At 40.5% G+C, this 19,682-nt stretch overlaps 1 protein-coding gene across 1 annotated transcript in view; it reads right to left on the bottom strand.

The window, feature by feature from the left end:
• Positions 1 to 1,064: 1,064 nt before the first annotated feature.
• Positions 1,065 to 19,682, bottom strand: part of Sgt1 (suppressor of G2 allele of skp1) — a 130,877-nt gene continuing 112,259 nt past the window's right edge. Inside the window, exons 9-10 of the mRNA XM_053772291.2 lie at positions 10,320 to 10,516; positions 1,065 to 2,350 (exon numbers count right to left, since the gene is read on the bottom strand). Coding sequence (XP_053628266.1) covers positions 2,243 to 2,350; positions 10,320 to 10,516 — 305 coding nt within the window. The 3' untranslated portion in view covers positions 1,065 to 2,242. The remainder of the gene's footprint in view (positions 2,351 to 10,319; positions 10,517 to 19,682) is intronic.

The following is a 19,682-nucleotide window of genomic DNA, read 5'->3' as shown; positions in this document are numbered from 1 at the left end:
AATTTCATATAGAGGTGTTCCATTTCCGGACTATTTTGCTGTAATAGCTACCCACCTTCACACCCGTTGGCAACAACGTTGGTCAACTCTACTCGGTAACAAACTTCATTCTATTAAACTGAGCATAGGTTACTGGCCATCTTCTTGTCATCAGTGCCGAGGTTGGGAGACTACTCTCTCCCGCCTTCGCATTGGCCACACTCGTCTTAGTCATGTGTATCTCATGGAGAGGCACCCAGTTCCTCTCTCTGAGAAGTGTAAAGTTCCAGTATCGATTAGCCACATTCTGTTAGACTGCCCTCTCTATCGATGAGCATGCAGAATTTACCTGTCGTCGTCGTCTCTGCTCTACTACTCTCTCTTTACCTTCCCGTCTTGCTGATGGACCCTCCTTTAATCCTGACTCTCTCATTGACTTCTTGACGACCGACTTACTCCACAAACTCTGATGATGATACCTTTTGCACTCCCCTCAGCCCTTTCTACCTCAATCTCTTGCTGCCCTCTACCCTTTCACTATCCACTGCCCCGCTGTTCTCCATAACCTACCACTCATCCATCTCCCTTTTGCCACCTGATACCCTCGCTTCCTTCCTGCCCTGCAGCGCTGTATAGCCCTTGTGGTTTAGCACTTCTTTTTTATAATAATATAATTATTACATGTATAATCATGAGGAGCGCTAAACCCGTAGGATTATACAGTGCATGTGGGAGGGATGGAAGGTACTGAGATGAGAGCACAGATCCAATTCCCTAGATCGAGAGCCCCTCACCAGCATAAGGAACCTCCCTTGAGGGGTGTACAAGGGAAGTATGTATCTCCAAAGGCCTGATGCTGTATAATCCTATGGGTGTAGTGCTTCCCCCTTGATTATAATAATAAACCAAAGGCCTGATGGGTAGGAGAGGATGGAAAGAGTTGGGGGTAACTAGTTTTGATCCGAGAATGGAGATTAGGTCCAATTCCTTGGGTCGTAAGTCCCTTCACCTCAACAAGGGACCCTTCTCGAAGGGGCACATAACCATTGAATACCATAATCTGCTAATTGGGATAATAAAAACAGTTTAATTTTATACATTTGTTACAAATGACATATCACTAGAAGATAAGCTTTTACAAAACTCCATGACTATTTGATTCCTTTTAATCAGTAATGTGACTGGGAAAATGTTTATATAAAACAAGTGGAAAACTAAATGCACAAAGTCACAAATTTACTTTCAGATATGAAATAAATCACAGCAGGCTGAAAACCATCCTAGTCAATGAAAGCCATGTTAGTCACTGTGCTGATTAATAATCTTAAATTATTCAGTTTTAACTGACATCTTCCATGGCACAGCTCTGTATGACCCTAGTAGGTTCAGCACTTCGTTATTATTATTGTTACAATCATCTTCCATGGCAAAATTAGTTGCACATCACAAAAATAATCAAATTAAGCTATTGACAAAATGTAACTGTTTTCCCTACAATTTAACTTTTGGAACACTAAGACAAAATACTGTAAAATAAAATTCATAATATGCATACCCAGGCTTCCTGCAAGTGCCAATTAAAAAAAAAATCCCAAACTGACAAACAAAAAAAATTGCCAAATACATTGGCTTTTTTTTTGTGAATATAATGGGTAAAATTTTTAATTACAGTAGTCCATAAAATGTACAGAACTAGTCACATCTCATGTATAATGCTTTTATTTTACTGTAGAGTTTAGCTGTTGCTTACAATATATATACACTAACTGCATTCCAAGTAGAAGAGCTGTTCGCTATTTTATAATAAACATTTATAAATTGAAGAGGGTTTTTAGAGCAATGCAGAAATTTTAAGTTGGGTAATGGAAATGGCAATAGTTACCGATCAATGTCTTGGTGCTAGGTAATTTATTCTATAAAGAAAAACTGCATAGCAAACTAGTTTTCTGTGCGCAAGATGGTTCTAAACGATAATATAATTCTTAAGTAGTTAACAGAAATATTTACGAGAACAGTTTATGATAACTGCTAGTAAAACATGCGCAAGTTTATTGCATTACAGAAAATGCCGAATAGGATTCAGAGCATTTCACACGTTAGAAAAATGTAGGCTTTGTGCAGGACACCTAACTTGACTAATAAAAAAGAAAAATAATTCTAGCAATTAATTTGTGTAACACTAATCAGTGCTACAATAGGTGGCTCCTCCTGGTGTTACACTGGGGTGGCTCCTGGTGCTACACTGGCCACTGCTGTCTATTCTTCACGCATTCCATTTCTTATATTCCATGCCATCTGGGGGTTTGACTTCCACTTTCTGACTAGCCACCTCTTTCCAGTTTGTGCTGAGAACTGTACCACCTGATTCCATCTGGTAAAAATTTAAAAAAAAAAAAAAAAAAAAAAAAAAAAAATTTGAATACTGAAGGCTAAGGAATGACATATATAAGTCGAGAATTTAAGACCAAATTAAACAAAAAGACTGGGGTAAACTTATTCATGGATACTACTTTCTAAAGGCTGAAATTCTAACAATGAGAGCCTACTACAAACTAGATTCCTACTTTTTTGGTGCATCAAGGTATAAACTGCACTCAGTAATCATATTTCAACTCAAATATACAAATAAATTTCATATCTAGCAGTTTATGCTTCCCTCACTGTTTACACAACACGCAAAAGAGGAGAACTGTAGTAGGCCTACTGGCACATGGTTGGCATGTCCTACTCAAATCCAACCTTTCTAATTGTCCAATCTATTTTTTTTTTAAAGTTTCCCAAAATTTTAGTTTCAATGATCAAATATAATAGAGAGGGAGGCAAGGAGGGAGACAAGTGACATGAACCTTGCCCAAGTGAAGACGTATCTAGTGTGCTCTACAGTCTTAGCTTATTGAGATTGTGATGATGGCTTCCCTTCACTATAAGCAGCTATATATTTAGCTTAAGAAAGAGTTAATGGAAGCTAGAAGAGAGATTCAATGACTGTAAGGAATGTGCAACGATTATCCCCATAACAATGTCATCAAGAAAAGCCATATCAATGATTGAACCAATGACTGGATGTTGGCTGGAATGGAAGGAACGAAACTAAAGCTAGGGAAGGTCAAGGAGACCACTGTGGTGACCAGCAATTCCCTTTTCAGTGTTGGCAGACGAGTGTAAGTTGACGACCCTAGACACCCTACCAAAGACCATCCCAAGGAAAGCCATCAAGAACGTCACAATGAATACTGCCAGTGAAGGTAAGAACATTGTTTTAGCTGGGGACAGTCAAGTTAAGTTTATGGATAGAGCTTTTTGTCTTATAGATAGGAAGAGGAGGCAGAAGGTGAGTTTTCTTGGGGCTGGGATAGAGGATATTGTTAGCCATCTAAATATCATCATGAGAGGTAATGGGAGAAATCCTATTATCTCTCTCAGTGCGGGAGGCAACAACGTGGGGTGACAGGTACCTTGCTCCTGTCAAGATGTGACTAGTGTGCTCTCCGCTCTTAGCTACCTGAGACTGTGATGATGGCTCCCCTCTACTATGAGCAACTATATCTTCAACTTTAAGCAGAGTTAGTGGAAGCAAGAAGAGAAATTCAAAACTGAAGGGTATGTGCAGGGATTATTCCTGGAACACCTTTCTCATTGATAATCGGACCAATGACTGGATCCTAGATGGAACTGAAGGGATGAGGCTGAAGCTGAAGAAGGTCCAAGAGACTGCTGTGAAAACCAGCAACTCTTTTTCCTTCTTATCAGACAAATGTGAATCGACCATTCAAGACATTCCAATGAAGACAGTTCCAACAAGGACCACTATTAATGACACAGCAAAGCCCGCCAGTGACAGACATGTTTATTTGTGTGGAGCAGCGAGAACAAATAAAGAAACATATGCCAAGGTTCACCGGTGCAAGATTAGCAATAATGAGTAACTACACCATCAGCAGTGTACAGTGACACTCTTGTCTGATACCTTACTTCAAGGAGTTTAATATACAGCCTCTCCTCACTTAGCGATGTACTCATTTACCAACATCCTGGACTTATGACAGGCTCTCTGACCAGCATGCATACGTAAATAATGTATATTAGAGCTGATTTCCTCCGTTCTGTTTAAAACAATATACAGTACAATACTGTATAAACATTCAAAAATAGTGGACCCTCGGTTATCGGCCGGGTTTTCGGCTCCTAGTTATCGGCCGTTATTTCGCTTATCGGCCATATGGTACGCATCAACCCACCGCCGCCAACCGCTTGTACATCAATCTGGCTTTGTCTCTGGGCGAGTGAGGAAGCTTCTGCTCATTCATCCAAACATTTCGCTATAATTCTCTGATTTTCGTGGTTGTTGATTAAGTGCAACTGGGAAATAAGTAACCATGGCCCCAAGAAAGTTCCTAGTAAAGTTCCTTTGATAAAGAAAGTGAGAAACACGATGGAATTTAAGAAAGAAATTGTGATGAATGGTTTTGAAAACCGACAAGTTGAAGAATTGAGACACTTATGCAACATATGGGAATCTTTATCTTTTGCCACACAGTGGCTTCATCAGTCTTATACAAAGTAGGAAGGTATAAGGAGAGGAGGAGTTTGAGGTAATCAGTCCCTCAGCCTAGAGTTGATGTGTTCAGTCCGTCAATCTTGTAGAAAGTACAGCACAGGGCCATAGCAGTGGCTTATACAGTGGACCCCCGCATAACGTTGGCATCGCATAGTGTTAAATCCACATAGCGATACATTTTATCAATAAAATTTTGCTTCGCATAGTGTTAAAAAATTCGCTCAACGCGATTCGTCCGAGACACGTCCATGCGGCCTGAGCCAGCCTCACTTGTTCTGCCAGTGGCATTGTTTACAAGCCAGCCTCTGCGGTAACATTCAAGCATGCAATTGGAACATTTTGTATTATTACAACCTTTTTATAGTGATTTCACCTGAAAAATAAGTGACCATGGGCCCCAAGAAGGCTTCTAGTGCCAACCCTACAGGAATAAGGGTGAGAATTACTATGGAGATGAAGAAAGAGATCATTGCTAAGTATGAAAGTGGAGTGCGTGTCTCCGAGCTGGCCAAGTTGTATAGTAAACCCCAATCAACCATCGCTTCTATTGTGTCCAAGAGAATGGCAAGCAAAGAAGCTGTTCTTGCCAAAGGTTTAATGTGCTTTCGAAACAGAGATTGCAAGTGATAGAAGATGTTGAGAGACTGTTATTGGTGTGGATAAACAAAAAACAGATAGCAGGCGATAGCATCTCTCAAGCGATCATAAGTGAAAAGGCTAGGAAGTTGCACGAGGATTTAATTAGAAAAATGCCTGCAACTAGTGGTGATGCGAGTGAATTTAAGGCCAGCAAAGGTTAGTTTGAGAGATTTAAGAGGCATAGTGGCATACATAGTGTGATAAGGCATGGTGAGGCTGCCAGTTCAGAGAGAGAAATTGAAGAAGTTGCCTACTTCAAAGATTAAGGAAATCTGTGCAAAGTGGCTTAAAGTGCAAACCTTCATGGATGAAAATCACCTTCAGACAGCTATTGCAAGCCATGCTGGTGACTGTTACACTGACACTGTTGTGAAACACTTTAGGAAAGTCATAAAGGAACGAGAGGTACAGGCCACTATGGACAGATATGTTGTGCGACAGAAGTCCAGTGACTCTGAAGCTGGTCCTAGTGGCATTAAAAGAAGAAGGGAAGCAACCCCGGAAAAGGACTTGATACCTCAAGTCCTAATGGAAGGGGATTCCCCTTCTAATCACTAAAACCATCCAGTCTCCCCTCCTCCCATCCCATCAATCATCACCACATCTTCAATAAAGGTAAGTGTCATGTAACTGTGCATGTTTTCTTAAGTTTGTGTGTATTGAAATTAATATTTCATGTGGTAAAATTTTTTTTTCATACTTTTGGGTGTCTTGCACGGATTAATTTGATTTCCATTATTTCTTATGGAGAAAATTAATTCGCATAACGATAATTTCGCATAACATTGAGCTCTCAGGAACGGATTAATAGCGTTATGCGGGGGTCCACTGTATACTGTAGTCAGGTGAGGTGAAGCAGGAGGCGGCAGGGTCATAGTGGAACCATCCACTAGTCTAAGTAGGTCTTGGTCCTAAGATTGATCAAGTTTTGACTGATTACCTCAAACTCCTCTCCTTATACCTTCCTGCTTGGTATAAGACTGACGAAGCCACTGTGTGGTGAAATGTTTCTTCAATAGAGATTCTCATATGTTGCGTAAGTGTCTCAATTCTTCAAGAAAGAAGTTGTTGAAAAGTATGAGAGTGGTGTACAGGTCCTAGAACTTGCCAGGATATATGGGAAAAACAAATCAACAATCACTTCTATCTTGACAAAGAAAGAACAAATCAAGGAAGCTGATGTGGCAAAAGGAGTAAATGTGCTAACCAAACAAAGGTCACCGATAATGGAAGATATGGAGAAGTTGTTGGTTTTGTGGATCCCCGAAAAACATTTAGCGGGAGATAGTGTTGAGTCATCGATGATTTGTGAGAAGGTAAGGCAGTTGCATGTGGATCTTGTAAAGAAAATGCCTGGAACAAGTGCTGCTGTTAGTGAATTTAGGGCCAGCAATGGCTGGTTTAAGAGATTTAAGAAGAGTAGTGACATTCACAGTGTGGTAAGGCATGAGGAGGCTGCAAGTTCTGACAAATGTGTGGCTGAAAAATTTGTGCAGGAATTCAAGGGGTATGTAGAGGCTGAAGGATTCCTCCCCAACATGTGTTCAATTGTGACGAAACAGGCCTCTTTTGGAAGAAAATGCCAAAGACTTATATTATGCAAGAGGAAAAATCAATGCCAGGATACAAGCCTATGAAAGACAGGCTTACTCTTTTGTTGTGTGCTAATGCTAGTGGGGATTTCAGAGTGAAACCTTGACTGGTGTATCACTCTGAAAAATCCCAGTGTTCAAGAAAAACAATGTCGTCAAGAATAGATTGTGTGTGATGTGGAAAGCTAATAATAAGGTATGGGTCACAAGGCACATTTTCAAAGAGTGGGTCAATGATGTGTTTGGTCCCAGTGTGAAAAAATACCTCCTGGAAAAGAAATTGTCACTTAAGTGCCTCCTGGTACTGGACAATGCTCCTGCTCATCCTCCAGACTTGGAAGACCAATTGCTTAGGGACTTCCATTTTATAACAGTGAAGTTCTTGCCTCCTAACACCACTCCTCTCCTCCAGCCCATGGACCAGCAGGTCATTTCTAACTTCAAAAAACTCTACACAAAAGCAGTGTTTCAAAGGTGCTTTGAAGTGACCTCAGACACTCATTTGACCCTACGAGAGCTCTGGAGGAATCACTTCAATATCCTCAATTGCAAAAGCCTTATAGGTAAGGCTTGGCAGGGAGTGACTTCCAGGATTTTAAACTCTGCTTGGAGAAAATTGTGGCCAGATTGTGCCCAAGAGAGGGATTTTGAAGGGTTTGGGGTTGACCCTGAGGACCCTACGCTGTTATGTAATCTATTGTGGCACTGGGGAAGTCCATGGGATTGGATGTGAGTAGCGAGAATGTGGAAGAGTTGGTGGAGGACCACAGGGAAGAGCTAACCACTGAAGAGCTGCAAGACCTTCAACTAGAACAGCAACAGACTGCAGCTGAGAAATTGCTTCAGAGGAGGAGGAAGAGAGAGGGAAGAAGGTGCCTTCTTCAGTGATTAAGGACGTAAGTGCAAAGTGGAATGAGTTGCAAAGTTTTGTTGAAAAGTATCACCCTGACCAAGCTGATTATTATTATTATTATAATAAAAAAGAAGCGCTAAGCCACAAGGGCTATACAGCGCTGCAGGGTAGGGAAGGAAGCGAGGGTATCGGGCGGCAGAAGGGGGTAGGGATGATCAGTAGGTTACAGAAAACAGCGGGGCAGGGGATAGTGCGGGGGTAGAGGGCAGCAAGAGATTGAGGTAGAAAGGGCTGAAGGTATCATCAGAGTCTGTGAAGTAAGTCAGTTGTTGTCAAAAAGTCAATGAGAGAGTCCGGATGAAAGGTGGGTCTATCAGCAAGAAGGGAAGGTAAAAAGAGAGCAGCGGAGCGAAGACGACGTTGGAGGTATATTCTGCGTGCTCGTTGATAAAGTGGGCAGTCTAATAGAATGTGGCTAACAGATAATGGAACCTGACAGTTCTCAGAGAGAGGAGCAGAGCACCTCTCCATAAGATAACCATGAGTAAGATGAGTATGGCCAATGCGAAGACGGGAGAGAGTAGTCTCCCAACCTCGGCACTGGTGACAAGAAGACGGCCAGCAACCTATACTCGGTTTAATAGACTGAAGTTTGTTACCGAGCAGAGTAGACCAACGTTGTTGCCAATGGGTGTGAAGGTGGGTAGCTATTGCAGCAAAATCCATAAATGGAACACCTCTATATGAAACTGGTAGGTCATGTACTGCTGACCGCGCAGCAGTGTCTGCCTGTTCATTGCCCTGTACGTCAACATGACCAGGGACCCAACAAAAAACAATATCTTTATGCTTGGAAGAGATGCGGCGTAGCCAGAGTAGGATACGGAGGACTAAGGGGTAAGGTGTATCAAATTTCTGTATAGCTTGTAAAGCACTAAGGGAGTCTGAGACAACCACAAATGATGACATAGGCATAGATGCAATACGGATAAGTGCTGCAAGAATGGCATACAATTCAGCAGTAAAGATACTAGCCAAAGATAGTAAATGCCCTCGTACGACGCTGTCCGGAAACATTGCTGGGAATCCTACGCCATCAGAAGACTTAGAGCCATCTGTGTACACTGCAATGGCACGAGAATGAGAGTGGAAGCGATCAAGAAAAAAAGCGGGAAGCTACCGTAGACAGTTGGGCTTTCGAGCAAGGGAGTGAGAAAGAACAGACTCAAACAGCTGGAACTTCCCAGGGGGGTAGGGAAAAGTGAGATGCTACATGAACACAGAGAGGTGGTAATTGAAGAGAAGACAAGAGCGAATGTAGGTGAAAGGAAAAGGGAGGGAGCAAACAGGGGCGGCAAACAAATAAAGGATGTCTACTAATATCGGTGACCATTCTATAAATGGAAGGATTGCGGAGATTGTGAGAGTGTACATAGTAGCGAAGGCAATGGGCATCACGGCGATCAGATAATGATGGAACGTTCGCTTCTGCATAGAGGCTCTCAACAGGGGAAGAGAGAAATGCACCAAGGCATAAACATAATCCTTGGTGATGAATGGGGTTAGGGCTAGAGAGAGTAGCAGGAGAGGCCGCTGAATAGATCTGGTCCCCATAATCAAGTTTCGATAAAATGAGGGCGGAATGTAGGCGAAGGAGAGTTATGAGACAGACAAAAGACACCAGCAATCCTACCATCATGTAAAACAATTACAGGCTTTCGTTTTACACTCACTATGATGTTTTTCAAAATATTTGGAGCACTAGCAGTGAAAATGTAGATCAATGTTTAGACAGTTTAAGGGTTAATGGTCCAAGCTGGACCAAAACGTCGTCATAAGATTTCTTTTTCCTATGTGCGGGTTGTGTCTCATATTCCTGTTTAAAGACGGGACGTCAACAAGAATATGATTAGTGATTCCCTGCACAATTTATATAATAAGGAAGAAAACACACAGGAAGGGATAAGCATGCCATAAAGCAGCAGATAAGGCATTTGATGAAAGTTAGCCAAACTGTCAGCAATATCAGAACTGCTGTTAAGTAGGTTCAGCTCTGTGACCACTAATTTGCCAGATAGACTGTTGATGGAAGTACTGTAGTGGTCAAACATGATTTTAGCCACGTTACTCTAATAATGAGTGGCAACTATAAGAGAAGGAAGCTAGAGTTGATTATGGATATTTCCTGTATTCCTGAAAGAATTGTAAGGAAGGAGATCTGAGGAATGATGATTGTCCTGCAATGAGAATTCATTTTGTAATGACAAGTGATAGTGATGATGATCCAGATGGTCCTTCTACCACTTGGAGTTTGTAGAGCAAACTGTAAACCTCATGAGTAGCTTATGGTAAGTGACCCTGTCACTAACCAATGACAGGAGTGAATTATTTTTTATCAATAGTGTACTTTACCGTGCTTTACCAAAGCACCAACAAATGCATTTACTGATCACAGTGAAAAGTAGACTAATGTCAGTGTGACCAGACAAGAAACTCTTTTTTGGATAAATTTGTAAAGATGCCTGGTTAAGGGAGTGATAGCAAATATACTGGACTGACAAAGAACAGTAGAATCATGAAGGTTTAAGTAGCAAAATCTAAGAGTTGATATTCCTATACAGACCTGGCTGGGTCTCCAAAACAAATGTATGCTACTCTTGCCTTACAAATGTTCCTATAAAATTCTTCAAGGACTTACAAATGACTTGTTCATTGCTCGTCGTGTCTCATCTGAACCTTGGCCATAAATATTCTGGAAGAGCTGGTTTAGTGCAGCATCACCTTCCAGCTTCTCTTCTTCCTCCTCTTTCTTTACTTCCGCTTCAATTTTGTTCCAGTCGTGCTTTTTAGTTGAAGAAGTTGGGTAGGATGGAACACTTCCATCCATGGAGGCTCCTAAGGAAAGATATAGTAATATGCATTAAAAGGAATTCAAAGGATACATCTACCAGGTTTCAGTCCAAGTCGGGCTGAGGCATTGTCATGGGTTTCAGCCTCCTGAGTGTGGGTTATTTGTGCATAGATGGAATCAATATTAACCTATAAACGGTCCAAGCAGATCTACGTTCACATGTGTAGTGCTACAAAAGTAGATCTACGTTTTTTTTACATATTTTCAAATATAACAAAAAAAAAGTAGATCAAAGTTTTTTACACATTTTCAAATGTAAAAAAACAAAAAGAGGATCTACTTTTTTTACATACTTTCAAATGCTGAAAAAAACATATATATACGTTTGGGCCATTTACGGGTTAAACAATCTTTGATAAATTGACAGTAATATAAACACAGTTGCAGAGATGGAAATTAGATATACAGTAGGGCCCCGCTTTACAGCGTTTCGCTTTACGGTGTTCCACTAATACGGTCATTTCAAATTATGACCAAAACTCGCTATACGGCTCCCCCCACCTGAGTTTCTAATACAGTCACCACGCCCAACCCAGTTTGTTTACATTGTCCATGAGATCGGTAAACACTAAGTCTCTCCATTATGTCTGGAAACTCCAAAATTTCAAGTGTTTTTAAAAGTTATTTCATATTTTATATATACTCTGATAATTATACTTATGTATACCTGTACCTAAATAAACTTTCATACTGTGCTGGCGTGCAGGTACACATTAAAATCAGTGTCTTATGTCTCGAGACGTCATATTAGTAATGATAACCATAATCACCGAGTCTCATTTAAATGTCGTATATTACATTAATATACACATTTTCATTAATCCATCTATGATGTTTTTTCAAAATTATATAATAAGCACGATGCATAACATATAAATATGATAAATACACCCTACAGTAGAATAAATAAACATAAATACAGTGGACCCCCGCATAACGATGGCATCACATAGCGATTTTTCCGCATACCGCTTACTTTTATCGCAAAATTTTTGCCGCACATACCGATTAAAAACCCGCTCACCGATTTTCGTCCGAGACGCGTCCAATGTGCCCTCAGCCAGCCTCACATGTGCCGCCCGTCCCATTGTTTACCAGCCAGCCTCCGCGGTAACATCCAAGCATACACTCGGAATATTTCGTATTATTACAGTGTTTTCGGTGCTGTTTCTGGAAAATAAGTGACCATGGGCCCCAAGAAAGCTTCTAGTGCCAACCCTGTGGTAAAAAGGGTGAGAATTAGTATGGAAATTAAGAAAGATTTTGAAGGGTTTGGGGCTAACCCTGAGAAGCCTATGCCAGTTGTGGAATCCATTGTGCCTACTTCAAAGATTAAGGAAATGTGTGCACAGTGGGTTGAACTGCAAACCTTTATGGATGAAAATCACCCTGACACAGCTGTTGCAAGCCGTGCTGGTGACTATTTCAATGACAATGTTGTGGCCCATTTTAGACAAATCGTAAAGGAACGGGAGGTACAGAGCTCTATGGACAGATTTGTTGTGCGACAGAGGTCCAGTGACTCTCAAGCTGGTCCTAGTGGCATTAAAAGAAGAAGGGAAGTAACCCCGGAAAAGGACTTGCTACCTCAAGTCGTAATGGAAGGGGATTCCCCTTCTAAACAGTAAGAAGATAATGCTCTCCCCTCCTCCCATCCCATCAATCATCACCAGATCTTCAATAAAAGTAAGTGTCATGTAAGTGTGCATGCCTTTTTCAGTTTGTGTGTATTAAAATTAATATTTCATGTGGTAAAAAAATTTTTTTTTCATACTTTTGGGTGTCTTGCACGGATTAATTTTATTTCCATTATTTCTTATGGGGAAAATTCATTCACATAACGATTATTTCGCATAACAATTACCCCTCTTGCACGGATTAAAATCGTTAACCGGGGGTCCACTGTATGAGATGTGGTAGCCAGACGACTTGCACAAGTGATGCCATATTAGAAATAACAATAATAATGATAATAATCACCGAGTCTCATTTAAATGTCATATATTACGTTAATATACACATTTTCATTAATCCATCCATGATATTTTTTTCAAAATTATATAATAAACACGATACATAACATATAAAGATGATAAATACACCCCACAATAGAATAAATAAACATAAATATGAGATGTTCTAGGTAGTAGGTTGGTAGACAGCAGCTGCCCAGGGAGGTATTACTGTCCTGCCAAGCGAGTGTAAAACGGAACCCTGTAATTGTTTTACATGATGGTGGGATTGCTGGTGTCCTTTTTTGTCTCATGAACATGAAAGATTTCAGGTATGTCTTGCTACTTCTACTTGCACTTGGGTCACACTGCACATACATGTACAAACATATATACACACCCATCTGGGTTTTCTTCTATTTTCTTTCTAGTTCTTGTTCTTGTTTATTTCCTCTTACCTCCATGGGGTAGTGGAACAGAATTCTTCCTCCGTAAGCCATGCGTGTTGTAAGAGGCGACTAAAATGCCAGGAGCAAGGGGCTAGTAACCTCTTCTCCTGTATATATTACTAAATGTAAAAGGAGAAACTTTCGTTTTTCCTTTTGGGCCACCCCGCCTTGGTGGGATGTGGCCGGTGTGTTGAAAGAAAGAAATATGAGATGTGATAGCCAGACAACTTGTACAAGTGATGGCAAGAATAACATTTTCTCTAATCTAACATAAGAGAAAATGTGTTACTGGGGGTAACTGTAGAAAATTATTCCTTTTGTATGTATGTAAGTTTATTCAGGTATACACAAATACAGTTACATAGATTATCATACATAACAGCATATGTGTAGAGAACCTAGGATAACCCAAAAAAGTCACTGTGACTTATTTCCATTGCCTACACTCAGAGCTTCATTTCTTCTAAAAAAATGGTGTTACATGAGAATGGGAGTGTTCTTCTTTATTTATTCTACCATATCCATGTAGAGACAACTTGTATACAATGTAACTTGTACACAAACCAGACGTGTACACTTTGTTTGTTTACAAAACTTACGTTCACCTGACTGAAGACCAATAATTTCCATTTGAAAGTGACTTGGGAGTGTTTCAACACTGCAGTCAAATGGATTTTTACAGCTTTATTTCATCCATTTTTCTATCAAGTTCAGAAAACTGTTTTTTACAAGTCATTAATAATTTCTGTTGCAAATGAAAAAGGAAATTCTGCTTCGCTTTCTTTGTGAAATTTTTCACACCCTGGGAAACAAACCAAGTTAGAAACTTTCACTTGTCGTTCGAATAGCATTAATTTTGCCCTGAGCGCCTTGACATGCATGAAAAGATCACAAATCAAATTTGTTTCACCTGGCAACTTCAGATTCAATTGATTCATATGGCTTGTCACGTCTGCAAAATATGCCAGTTTCTGAAGTTAGTCAGTGTTTGATAAAAGTGGTTCAGGTCGATTCTTCTCTGTGAGAAATTAATCAATTTCCTTTCTGAGCCAAAAGAACTGTGATAGAACCTTGCCATAACTAAGCCATCCAACTGCTGTATAATAAGGCAAGTCAACAAACTCAGAATCAATCTCTTTCAGAAAATCACGAAACTGGCAATGATTAAACCCATGAGATCGAATGAAATTCACTGTTGAAACCACAGTTTTAGAATGCAAGACATATTCATATATTTTCTGCACAATGCTTGCTGATGGATAACGCAATGCAGAAACATAGGGTGATTTCTTCACCCCAGAGATGTTTCTTCCTCCATCAATTGTCACATATTGCAGTTTATTCCGCTTCAGGTTATATTCTAATACAGTTTTTTGCATCTGCAAGAAACTATCTAGAAATAAATGAAATATGTGAGAAATACAGTCAACATATTTTGAATAAAATAAATGTTGGCTAATTTTTAATTTCAAAGTTGTGCCAAGATAAATAATAATGAACTTAAAAACAAATTCCACATTTTTTGGACAGATTACCAACAAAACATGAGTGAGCACACAAACAAAAATGCCATATAAAAGCAAATTAATATATGATACAGAAAAATTACTGAACCCAGCCTATGAAAAGGACAATGGCTATATTTAACCCTTAAACTGTCCAAACATAGATCTACGTTCACATGTGTAGTGCTCCAAAAGTAGATCTACGTTTTTTTACATATTTTCAAATAGTACATAAAAAATAAGATCAAAGTTTTTTTTACACACTTTCAAATGTAAAAAAAAAAAAAAGATCAACATTTTTTTACATACTTTCAAATGTTGAAAAGACGTAGATCTACGTTTGGTCAGTTTAAGGGTTAAACATCAATGTAACTGCTTTGAAATTAATCTTCTTTTGGGAGAATCAGAAAACAAGTTTCAATGTCCCACTGATGGTTTACTTTTTTTAATTTTTAAACTAACCGGGTCAATACTGACACTAAAGATAATGTCAAAAAAGATCTGGGTGTAGGAAATAAATTCAGCATATTTTTTAAAAATTTCTATAGTTGGTTTTTAGTCAAAGCTTGTGTATCAGGTCAGTGAAGGGGTTCTTGATGTAAGGAAATATACCTGTTTTTTTTCCTTCCCTTTTCAAAACTAAGCTATTGAACTGCTATACTGTACTATCATAAGGCAAGTAAACAAACTCAGAATCAGTTTCTTTCAGAAAATCATGAAATTGGCGATAATTAAGCCCGTGAGATCGAATAAAATTCACTGTTGAAACCACAGGTTTCAGAACTCGAGACGTACCCACATATTTTCCACACGATGCTTGCTGATGGATAAAGCAATGCAGAAACATGTGCTTTGAGAATCCACCATCCTCACAAGTTTTTGTGATTTGTCCAACCAAACCTTTCTTCACCCCAGACATGTTCTTTCTTCCATCAATTGTCACATATTGCAGTTTATTCCACTTCAGGTTATATTCTAATACAGTGGAACCTCTGCTTACGAGTTTAATCCGTTTCGTGACCTAGCTCATAACCCGATCTGCTCATATGCTGAGTCAATTTTCCTCATTTAAATTAATTGAAATGCCATTAATCCATTCCAGCAGAATTCCTGCTCTCAGGAGGCAGGACAAAATACAGTGGACCCCCGGTTAACGATTTTAATCCGTGCAAGAGGGCTCATCGTTATGCGAAATAATCGTTATGCGAATTAATTTTCCCCATAAGAAATAATGGAAATAAAATTAATCCGTGCAAGACGCCCAAAAGTATGAAAAAAAATTTTTTTTACCACATGAAATGTTAATTTTAATACACACAAACTGAAAAAGGCATGCACAATTACATGACACTTACTTTTATTGAAGATCTGGTGATGATTGATGGGATGGGAGGAGGGGAGAGCATTATCTTCTTACTGTTTAGAAGGGGAATCCCCTTCCATTAGGACTTGAGGTAGCAAGTCCTTTTCTGGGGTTACTTCCCTTCTTCTTTTAATGCCACTAGGACCAGCTTCAGAGTCACTGGACCTCTGTCGCACAACAAATCTGTCCATAGAGCTCTGTACCTCCCGTTTCTTCAAGACTTTCCTAAAATGGGCCATAACATTGTCATTGAAATAGTCACAAGCACGGCTTGCAACAGCTGTGTCAGGGTGATTTTCATCTATAAAGGTTTGCAGTTCAAACCACTCTGCACACATTTCCTTAATCTTTGAAGTAGGCACAATGGATTCCACAACTGGCATAGGCTTCTCAGGGTTAGCCCCAAACCCTTCAAAATCTTTCTTAATTTCCATACTAATTCTCACCCTTTTTACCACAGGGTTGGCACTAGAAGCTTTCTTGGGGCCCATGGTCACTTATTTTCCAGAAACACCACCGAAAACACTGTAATAATACGAAATATTCCGAGTGTATGCTTGGATGTTACCGCGGAGGCTGGCTGGTAAACAATGGGACGGCCGGCACATGTGAGGGCACATTGGACGCGTCTCGGACGAAAATCGGTATGCGGGTTTTTAATCGGTATGTGGGGCAAAAATTTTGCGATAAAAGTAATCGTTATGCGGAAAAATCGCTATGCGATGCCATCGTTATGCGGGGGTCCACTGTACAGTACAGTGGACCCTCAGTTAGCAATGCCATTGGATAGCAATAAAATCAGATACTGATACGTTTTTGCATCAGAATACAGTGGACCCTCGACTAACGCTATTAATCCGTTCCTGAGAGCTCATCGTTAGTCAGAATAATCGTTAGTCAAGTTAATTTTCCCCATAAGAAATAATGAAAATCAAATTAATCCGTGCAAGACACCCAAAAGTATTGAAAAAAAAAATTTTAACACATGAAATATTAATTTTAATACACACAAACTGAAGAAGACATGCACAGTTACATGACACTTACCTTTATTGAAGATCTGGTGATGATTGATGGGATGGGAAGAGGGGAGTATGTTGATGGTCTTAGTGTTTAGAAGGGAAATCCCCTTCCATTAGGACTTGAGGTGGCAAGTCCTTTTTCGGGGTTACTTCCCTTCTTCTTTTAATGCCACTAGGACCAGCTTGAGAGTCACTGGACCTCTGTCGCACAACATATCTGCCCATAGAGGCCTGTACCTCCCGTTCCTTTATGACATTCCTAAAGTGTTTCACAACATTGTCAGTGTCACCATTAAACACTTGTTAAGGTTTCAGTCCTTCACTGTCTATGTACTCCTTGAATTCCTGCACATATTTTTCAGCTGCTTTTTGGTCCAAACTGGCAGCCTCACCATGCCTTATCACACTATGTATGCCACTACGATTCTTAAATCTCTCAAACCAACCTTTGCTGGCCTTAAATTCACTCACATCACCACTAGTTGCTGGCATTTTTCTAATTAAATTGTCATGCAACTCCCTAGCCTTTTCACATATGATCGCTTGAGAGATGCTATCTCCTGCTATCTGTTTTTCATTTATCCATACCAATAACAGTCTCTCAACATCTTCTATCACTTGCGATCTCAGTTTCGAAAACATAGTTGCACCTTTGGCAAGAACAGCTTCCTTGATTGCCGTTTTCTTGGCCACAATAGTAGCGATGGTTGATTGGGGTTTTGTGTACAGCCTGGCCAGCTCGGAGACATGCACTCCACTTTCATACTTAGCAATGATCTCTTTCTTCATATCCATAGTAATTCTCACCCTTTTTGCTGTAGGGTTGGCACTAGAAACTTTCTTGGAGCCCATGGTGACTTATTTTGCAGGTGCAATCACTAAAAAGGCTGTGATAATATAAAATGTTCCGATTGTATGCTTGGAAGCGACCGCGGTGGCTGGCTGGCTAGTAAACACTGGCCAGAAGTGGACGCATCTCAGACGGAGCGAATAGTGTTGGTCGAGTTTTTTGGCGCTAATCGAGGCAAAATTTTTGCGATACAATGTATCACTAGTCAGATTTATCGTTAATCGATGCCATCGCTGGTCGAGGGTCCACTGTATTGGCTTGGCTAAAGATAAAAAATTCAGCTTAGAACATTCGCCCAGAATGTGTCTGCGTGGCTTCAGCCACCCAGCCACTCCAGTGTGGCCAGTGTGCCATTGTTTACAAGCCACTGCGGGCAATTCCACGCATACATGCGATACATTTTGTATTATTCCATTGTTTTTAGTGCTTATAACTGCTAAATAAGCCACCATGGGCCCAAAGAAACTTCTAGTACCAGCCAGCCCTTTGGTAAAGGGCTGAAAGAGATGGGAAATGTGCCTTTTTCAGTGATTCTGCAGCAGGAGTCTATAAAGGCTATAGCTGCAGCCAGTGATAAAGTGTAGTATTAACTGTAGCAAGTAAGTTAAGCGATTAATCGACAGAAAAAGGACAGCACGAACCTAACTCCTCCAATGTTGCTGGAGTTATGTAGGGCGGCTGACAACACTGCCATCTCTACTGCCTCTGCTGCCCCCTCCCTCCGCCACTATGTAGGACTTATGCTCTCAGTGGCCCTTATACACCCAACAACAACAACAACACAGTAACACTCGTGGCATACTTAATGACGTATTTTATTCACTCTAGAGTATATGTCGTGTTTCTATGTCATTAATATTGTTTATTACGTCACATCAGATGAATTGTGCTAGATAAATAAGCTGTAGAGCTGATATTAGTGTCATATTGAAGGACTATCTTGTGTCTCCCAACACAATTCCTAACATACCATAGAAACAGACCTCTCTGGAAAACTTTTTTGTGCGACAGGGGTCCAGTGGCTCTTAAGCTGGTCCTAGTGGCATTAAAAAACAAAGGAGGGAAGTAACCCAGGATAAGGACTTGGTACCTGAAGTCTTTATGGAGTGGGATTCCCCTTCCAAACAATTGGAAACTCCTCCATCCTCTCCCCTCCTGTCTTCCATACATCACCATGTCATCAATAAAGGTAAGTGTGATGTTATTGTTTTATTCTTCATGTATCACTGTTTTCTGTGTAGGGAAATGTATATTTCATGTAAAAAAATATTTTGTTTATTAATTTTGGATGTCTGAAATGGATTAATTGGATTTCCATTACAGTGGACCCTCGACCAACGATGGCATCAACTAACAACAAAATCAGGCAACGATGCGTTTTTGCATAAAAATATTGGCTCGACCAACAATGAAAAACTCGGGTAAGGACATTCATCCTGAATGCATCCGCCTGTCCATCCAGCCTGAGCGCCTCAGCTGCCCTGCCTTCAGCTAGTGTGCCATTGTTTACAAGCCAGGGCGGGCAGTTCCATGCATACATGTGGTATATTTTGTATTATTTCAGTATTTTTAGTGCTTGTAACTGCTAAATAAGCCACCATGGGCCCAAAGAAAGCTTCTAGTGCCAAGCCTGTGGTAAAAAGGGCGAGAAATACTATCGAAATACTATCGTACCACAGTCAGCTGTTGCTGCATCACAGTCAGCTGCTGCTGCACCACCGTCAGCTGCTGCTGTGCCACCTTCAGCTGCTGCTGCACCACTGTCAGCTGCTGCTGTACCACGGTCGGCTGCTGCTGTTGCTGCACCACCATCAGCTGCTGCTGCATCACCGTCAGCTGTTGCAGTACCATGGTCAGCTGCTGCTGCACCACCATCAGCTGCTGCTGTACCATGGTCAGCTGCTGCTGCACCACCCTCAGCTGTTGCTGCACCACCGTCAGCTGCTGCTGCTGCACCAGCATCAGCTGTACTACTCGAAGATGTGGAGAAAGTGTTTTTGGTGTGGCTT

Source organism: Cherax quadricarinatus, chromosome 23 (genome assembly GCF_038502225.1).
Source record: "Cherax quadricarinatus isolate ZL_2023a chromosome 23, ASM3850222v1, whole genome shotgun sequence".
Lineage (NCBI taxonomy): Eukaryota > Metazoa > Arthropoda > Malacostraca > Decapoda > Parastacidae > Cherax > Cherax quadricarinatus.
Note: the sequence above shows the minus strand (reverse complement) of the source record. Positions and strands in the feature narration are given on the sequence as shown.